This window comes from Capricornis sumatraensis, chromosome 22, assembly GCF_032405125.1.
Source record: "Capricornis sumatraensis isolate serow.1 chromosome 22, serow.2, whole genome shotgun sequence".
In the NCBI taxonomy this organism is placed as follows: domain Eukaryota; kingdom Metazoa; phylum Chordata; class Mammalia; order Artiodactyla; family Bovidae; genus Capricornis; species Capricornis sumatraensis.
Genome location: NC_091090.1, coordinates 26,796,389 through 26,804,538, shown reverse-complemented (window position 1 = coordinate 26,804,538; position 8,150 = coordinate 26,796,389). Strand labels below are relative to the sequence as shown.

General features: G+C 45.2%; 2 protein-coding genes across 2 annotated transcripts; one reads left to right on the top strand and one right to left on the bottom strand.

Moving 5' to 3' along the window:
• Positions 1-2,050: 2,050 nt before the first annotated feature.
• C22H6orf141 (chromosome 22 C6orf141 homolog) lies at positions 2,051-2,754 on the bottom strand. Its single transcript, XM_068961165.1, has one exon. The coding sequence runs from the start codon at positions 2,752-2,754 to the stop codon at positions 2,191-2,193; it is 564 nt and encodes a 187-aa protein (XP_068817266.1). The 3' UTR covers positions 2,051-2,190.
• Positions 2,755-7,495: 4,741 nt separating this feature from the next.
• Positions 7,496-7,905, top strand: LOC138069487 (thymosin beta-10-like). Its single transcript, XM_068960805.1, has one exon. The coding sequence runs from the start codon at positions 7,545-7,547 to the stop codon at positions 7,683-7,685; it is 141 nt and encodes a 46-aa protein (XP_068816906.1). The 5' UTR covers positions 7,496-7,544; the 3' UTR covers positions 7,686-7,905.
• The last annotated feature ends 245 nt before the right edge of the window (positions 7,906-8,150 follow it).

Genomic DNA, 8,150 nt, shown 5'->3' with positions numbered 1-8,150 from the left:
ACTACTGTTTTGGGTCAACTTTAAAGAGGCTTTTCGAGAATTCCCTGGAGATCCAGTGGTTAGGACTCAGCGTTTTCACTGCTGAGGGTGCAGGTGTGATTCCAGATTGGAGAAATAAGATCATGACAAAAAAAAAAAAAAAAGAAAAGCAACTTTTCTTGTCTATATTCAAAGCTCAACCATGTAGGGTACATGCTGACTCTCAACAACTTATTAAGTAGGATCTGAAATTTGTCTGCTAAGTTAAACCTCACATTGGAGCCAGGCAGGGTTGTTATGTAAAAAGATAATTCATTTCATGGAGTCTATATTATCTTTTTGACCTACCAAGCAATTTTGAGCACAGATGAACTCTCAAGATACTTAGTTCCACTCAAGTGAGGGTCACACTGGCCTGAGAACTGCTAGTGGTGAGTCTCCAGGCTGCAGGCCTGGCCAGACTCAGGAACACCGAGGTGATTTAAATGTTTTTCTAATCTAACACTTAGAAATCTTAGCGTTAGATTTCTCATAAACATGAGTCAGAAAACCCAGGCTGCCCTCACTTATCTCTGACTCCCTAGAACTAAGTCCTAAAGGCCATCCCCAAACTTTTACAAGAGAGATGACCAGATCATATTATCTACTTAGTAAGCATATGCAGTAACTAGCTGTGTGACCACTTGACCTCCAGGTCTAGGTTGACTCATCTGTGAAACAGGGATGTATCTTACCTGTCTTGTCTGGCAAGAGGTGGATCAGACCACATCTGAGGGTCTGCCAAGCTCTAAACTGAAAATAAGGGGAAAAGGAGGAGTCTGGGAGGGGGCCATGTTCAACAGCTTACTCCTTAAGAGTCAGAGTCCTCACTTGTTTCATTAATTCCTGCAGTAACCGGATACTCCTTCAGTTCATCAGATCATCTCTAGAGGGAGTGCTTTGCTCTCACACACCTTCAAACCAGGCCCCACTACTAGAGTTAGTAAAGATGGTGTTTAACAAAAAATTTTAAAAAAAAATAGTAATGACTTGTTTCAATAGCATCAAAAGAAATTGTTTTCCCCAACACCATCAAGAGAGATGTATTTTTGATTTGGTCTTCACTACAAATCTTAATAAGAAACTCTGAATAAGACATAGTCATTTTATGGCAAATTATACATTTCTATCTACCTTTATCTGCAGTATTTCGAACATTAAAATAACTAAAATTTTCATATTAATGGCATTTTTACTGAACTAAATTAGATACTTGGGGTTAAGTCCTTTTAAACGGCATTTCATTTTCAAAGTTCTGCCTTCCGTTTCCCCCCCTTCTTCTCCTAGCGCCTCTTTTCTTCTCAACACTTGTGTTTGTCGCTCAGTCGTGTTTGACTGTTTGCGACCCCATGGACTGTAGCCCGCCAGGCTCCTCTGTCCTGGGATTCTCCAGGCAAGAATACTAGAGTGGGTTGCCATTTCCTTCTCCAAGGGATCGTCCGACCCAGGGATCGACCTCTGGTCTCCTGCATAAAAGAAGCCCTAACAGTTAAATGTGAAAAAAAGAAAACAAGAAGAAAGATGTGCACATCAGAAGAGTAACAAAAAGAGATTTTGTTTACTGACTGCTTTGTTTTACATTTTATTTTCCCATTTCTTTTAACTTTCTATTTCAGTTTTAAAACAAGCCTCTCTCCCCAGGTATTCCTACCTCCACCCCCTTGGCAGAGAGCCAACTTCCCTTCAGCTTGCAGGTCTCGCAGAGAAAGGGGGCGGAGGCAGAAAAGTGACCAACTGAGAGGAACTGCAAAATAAAAATTAACAATAGATTTTCTTATTTCAGAATTCCCGCGTTCTACAAATTTGAAAATATATTTATTTCCCTTTTCTAAGGTCCGCAGACCGTCACAGTATTTAACCCACAGTATTTAAGGAGGTATTTGTTGCTTACAGTTCAGTCTTCATTGGGTGCCCTGTTCCCTCCTGGAGAGCACGGCCAGACTCTTAAAAGGTTCTTGTAGTTTTGTTAATCACAGGTTGGAGTTTCCGGAAGCGCATTTTCTTGATAAGCGCTGCTTCATTGTCCCCGAACATTCCCCGGGCTCCTCTAGCCCACTAAATCTTGTCCGGTTATCAGGTCCGTGAAACGATCCTCTCTGCGTGGACACGGGTGTTTCTCTTTGTGCCGAAAGCGCGGGATTCTCCAGGGATTCTGGCGCTCCGCAACGCGTCTCACTCCCTGTTGGCGCGGAAAGTGACCGCGGTCATGGAGCGCTCCTCTGTCAGCGTGGTCATGCTGCCCTTCGCCCATGCGACCTCCAGGACTTCTTGTGTCACCTCATAATCCAAGACCCGCACGAGCAGGGGTTTGGGAGCTCGAGAGGGAGCGTCTACACGGCTGCCAGAAATTCGAATTTTCCGTGGAAAGAGAGAAGAGCAGTTGGGTTCCCGGTCTTGTCCTTGAGCTTTGAAAAGGTCCTCCTCATCGGCCACCTCTTCCCGCTCGGCGTCCCCCTGAGTCCCCAACCACCTCTCCGGGTGCAAAAGAAAGAGCACTTTATCTCGGACCCAGGAATCACAGTCCGCGTTCTCCCCCGCCCCGCGGTCCTCGTGGGTGCCGCCCTGCCTGCGGCTCCATTTCGCCGCCGAGGGGTTCGGGGCACCTGGGGCCGAGGGAGCCCCGCGCCCCTCCTCGAGCGCAAACAGCCGGGAGCGTTGCTCGCTGCGGGGCGAGTCCGCGAGATCTGGAGCCCCGCGGGGACCCGGGGCCCCCATCCCAGTATGAGGGCCATTCATTCGGTGGTTCTTCCACGGAATTTTGCAGCTAATACCAAGCAGAGCTCTGGAAAGCGCGGGACAGACGGCCGTGGGCGTGGCCTCGCGCGCCCCGCCTCCCGGTCTCGGACTGGCCACGCCCGCTATGGTATTGCGCCCACGCTCTCCGGTGTTCCGGACCTTTAAAGGCGAAAAGCCTCCCCTCCCAAACACCACCCCCGCGCCATCCCGCCCCTTCCACACCCAACACAGCCTCCCCTCCCCCGCCTCGGATCGCATTTCGTCTTCTTACCTGTCATCCAACCCTGCAGCTGTGGTCTCATTTCCGAGTCTCTCCGCTCTTTTTTCTCCGCTCTATACTTCCAGGCCATCTCCATTTGTCTCCAGATACGGTACACACTTGTATTGCACACACACACACACACTTCCTCATCGAAATGCCAAGCACAAAGTATGCCTTCTTTCCAAGGACTCTCCTTGGAGTGAAGGAACAAGGAAGTAAAAAAAAAAAAAAAAAAAAACTAATTATCAAGTTTTTCTGATAAAAGTTTCCGTGACTCCGAACCCACCCCACCAGGTTGCCAAGCTTATCGAACGTAGCCAGAAATGTGGACCCCTTTGAGGAATGGCTTTTGGCCATATTTGTTGTTCTTCCATTGGAATGCGGGAATCTTCATTTTGGTTATGATCTTGCTTGTTCCAGGAAAGGGCATTAGTGCCTTTGATCAAATGGAAAGAAATAAAACCAAACCGCTAAAAGAACTTCAGGATTTAAAATTTTGTGTTCATTTTTAAAGTTTCACATTTCACTACTCCCCTACCTCCTCCGCACCCCTCCACCCGCCCCGCGACACACACACACTTCTCTTTAACCTCCCAAATTAAAATACATGTATATGAATCTCTGGGTAGACTTTCAGAATCTAATTCGTAACAGGCCCTCTGAATCGTGACGCTGGAGAAGACTCTTGGCAGTCCCTTGGACAGCAAAGAGATCAAACCAGACAATCCTAAAGGAAATCAAGCCTGAATATTCATTAGAAGGATGCTGAATCGCCAATACTTGCCACCTGATGTAAAGAGTGGACTCAACTGGAAAATACCCTGATGCTGGGAATGATTGAAGGCAAGAGGAGGGGCGGCAGAGAATGAGATGGTTAGATAGCCTCACTGATTCAATGGACATGAATCAGAGCAAACTCTGAGAGTTAGTGAGGGACAGGGGAACCTGGCTTGGTGAAGTCCATGGGGTCGCAAAGAGTCTGACATGACTTAGCCACTGAACAACCACAAGGTCCTCTGACACGGTTAACTTTGCTAATGGGGAAAGCTAGCTTTCATGCATTGGAAAAGGAAATGGCAACTCACTCCAGTGTTCTTGCCTGGAGAATCCCAGGGACGGGGGAGCCTAATGGGCTGCCGGCTATGGGGTCACACAGAGTCAGATAGGACTGAAGCGACTTAGCAGCAGCAGCACCACCAGCAGCAGCTAACAGAAAAAAAAAAAAACAACAACAACTTAGTTTCTGATTTCCAGTTTGAACTTTGTTTCCAGGTCCTTTATTAGAAAGTGTTAACTGTTTTCCTGTCTGCTTTAGAAAAATGACTGCAATGGTGGAAATTCCTATCTGTATTTGAAGGACCAAGTAGTATGGTGAAAGAGATATTTTGGAAAGAGAGGACCTTCTGAGATCTGCCAAGTCATTAAAAAAAAATGTATAAGGAATAAGAAAACCTGGGTCATACCTGGCTGATTTGATGCCTGACCTGGGGCCAGTTACTGCTAAATTACAATTAACTGAAGTTTTTGAGTGTTTTAGACACTCTATATATTTAAACTCATTTATTCTTCACAACAAACTAAGGAAGTCGCACTATTCCCATAGTTTCCTTGAGAACTTTGAAGAATAAAGAGGTTAAAAATCAAGCACCAATAAACAGTAGAGTCAGGATTCTCACAAGTTTAAAGGCTTGATCCCATTTTATTAATAAATTACTTTCCTGTTTTAAACCTGTGACTTCATGTTCTTTTCCATTCATTTGCTTAATCAGCAGTCACTGAGCTTATACTACATGTCAGCCACTGTTCTAGGTGATGGGGACATGGAGGAAACAATTGCTTGCCCTCTTGGAGTTTCTATACTTTACATGAGTTACATACATCGAATCCTCTGTCCAAAAATAGGAGATATTTATTAAGTTAACTTTAATGTACATTAAAATCAACTGCAGGTTAATGCCTTCCCTACTCTCAAGGATTCTGTTTGGGGAAGGACTTAGAATGTGTACTCTTACCAAGACGCTCAGCAAGCCTCATGCTAGTGGTCCATGAACAACATTATAAGAAACCTTACCAAAGATAATACTCTAGACCAGAGATAAACTCTAGGACTTTTATTAATTTTCTGCTTTCAAGTGGCAATAAGAACACTGTGTTTTCCTTCCTTGCAGGAGTATTGGGAGAATTCGAAGAAGGTGTCTGTATTCTGAGGGAAGTATAATGTAAATCACAAGATTTATAGATTTTAAATTTTCTTGTCAATGGGGATTGGATGAGGGATTACACTGGGGATGGGGAACAGGGAAAATCTATTTGCTGAGGAGTGAAGCTGACTCACCCACCACATAATACCTGAATTTCTAGATGTCAAGAAGTTGTATATTAACGCATTCAGTTCAGTTCAGTCACTCAGTCGTGTGCAACTCTTTGCGACCCCATGAATCGCAGCACGCCAGGCCTCCCTGTCCATCACCAACTCCTGGTGCTCACTCAGACTCGCGTCCATCGAGTCCATGATGCCATCCAGCCATCTCATCCTCGGTCGTCCCCTTCTCCTCCTGCCCCCAATCCCTCCCAGCATCAGAGTCTTCTCCAATGAGTCAACTCTTCTTCGCATGAGGTGGCCAAAGTACTGGAGTTTCAACTTTAGCATCATTCCTTCCAAAGAAATTCCAGGGTTGATCTCCTTCAGCAATGGACTGGTTGGATCTCCTTGCAGTCCAAGGGACTCTCAAGAGTCTTCTCCAACACCACAGTTCAAAAGCATCAATTCTTCGGCGCTCAGCTTTCTTCACAGTCCAATTCTCACATCCATACATGACCACTGGAAAAACCATAGCCTTGATTAGACGGACCTTAGTCGGCGAAGTAACATCTCTGCTTTTGAATATGCTATCTAGGTTGGTCATAACTTTTCTTCCAAGGAGTAAGCGTCTTTTAATTTCATGGCTGCAATCACCATCTGCAGTGATTTGGGAGCCCCCCCAAATAAAGTCTGACACTGTTTCCACTGTTTCTCCATCTATTTCCCAGGGAGTGATGGGACTAGCTGCCATGATCTTCGCTTTCTGAATGTTGAGCTTTAAGCCAACCTTTTCACTCTCCTCTTTTACTTTCATCAAGAGGCTTTTTTAGTTCCTCTCCACTTTCTGCCATAAGGGTGGTGTCATCTGCATATCTGAGGTTACTGATATTTTTCCCGGCAATCTTGATTCCAGCTTGTGTTTCTTCCAGTCCAGCGTTTCTCATGATGTACTATGCATATAACTTAAATAAGCAGGGTTATAATATACAGCCTTGACATACTCCTTTTCCTATTTGAAACCAGTCTGTTGTTCCATGTCCAGTTCTAACTGTTGCTTCCTGGCCTGCATACAGATTTCTCAAGAGGCAGGTTAGGTGGTCTGGTATTCCCATCTCCTTCAGAATTTTCCACAGTTTATTGTGATCCACACACTCAAAGGCTTTGGCATAGTCAATAAAGCAGAAATAGATGTTTTTCTGGAACTCTCTTGCTTTTTCCATGACCCAGCGGATGTTGGCAATTTGATCTCCGGTACCTCTGCTTTTTTGAAAACCAACTTGAACATCAGGAAGTTCACGGTTCACGTATTGCTGAAGCCTGGTGTGGAGAATTTTGAGCATTACTTTACTAGCATGTGAGATGAGTGCAATTGTGTGGTTTGAGCATTCTTTGGCATTGCCTTTCTTTGGGATTGGAATGAAAAACGGACCTTTTCCAGTCCTGTGGCCACTGCTGAGTTTTCCAAATTTGCTGGCATATTGAGTGCAGCACTTTCACAGCATCGAATATTAAGAGGAAATGTCAAATAAATTAAACCTCAGTGAGAGAATGTCTAAAAAGAATGTAAAACAAAGAAATAGGCTGCTTGCCTTCAGGAGAGTGTGTCTGCTGTGTTTAGTATCTTAAAGTGCATATAATCCTGATAAGGGGTGCTGACAAAGTGAACCCATTTACTTCCCTTCTGAAGAGCCACCAGATGCAAAGGGCCAACTCATTCGAAAAGCCCCTGGTGCTGGGAAAGATTGAGGGCCGGGAGAGAAGGGGGCAACAGAGGATGAGATGGTCAGATGGCATCGTTGACACTATGAACATGAGTTTGAGCAAATTCGTGGAGATACTGAAGGACTGGGAAGCCTGATGTGCCACAGTCCAAGGGGTCACAAACAGTCAGACATGACTTAGTGACTAAACAACAAACTCTAAGGAAAATAGACTTTGTCCTAAAGATATTAGGAGCTGACACATTTGTTGGGAAAGTGAGAATACTAGACTTTAAAATGGGTAGAGATCAAAACTGTTGCCGGGGGAATAGGGAGTTGGTACAACAGGAACAGATTTCTTTGCTGGCCTGTATGAACTCCAGCTCTCACACTTGCCCTTACGGCACTTTCTGAGGAGTCAAGTTCCCACTCAGAAATATCCACCTGGGTCTTTTGCTGCAGCAACGCTAGCGGGTACCCCGGGACCGCGGTCTGGAAGCGGAACTTCTCGGATTGTTTTAAGAAAATGGCAGACAAGCCCGACATGGGGGAAATCAACAGCTTCGATAAGGCCAAGCTGAAGAAGACTGAGACGCAGGAGAAGAACACCCTGCCGACCAAAGAGACCACTGAGCAGGGAAGCAAGCAAAGTGAGATTTTCCGCTAACCTGGAGGATTCTCCACCGCATCATCTTGGAGACCCTAGCCGTGATGTGGAGGAAGAGCCACCTGCAAGACGCACACGAGCGACAAGCTGCACTGTGAACCCGGGCACTCCGTGCCGTCGCCACCGGCCCGCGGGTCTCTGAAGGGGACCTTCCAATCGGACTGCCAAATTTCTCCTGTTTGCCCTGGGATATTATAGAAAATTATTTGTATGATTAATGAAAATAAAACACACCTCGTGGCAAAAAAAAAAGAAATATCCACCTGGCTGAGTTTATGCAACCTGCCTATCCCATGACAACATGGGACCGTAAAAGAAAAGATGCAAAGAAGCCCTTGGCTTCTTTAATGGAAAAGCAAACAACTGGATTTACCATGTAACAAAACTGTACCATAGAGATAGGTCAGCATTCCAGAAAAGAAGACAGGGTGTTGTTAAGAAGTTTATAAAAATTTTGCTAATTAT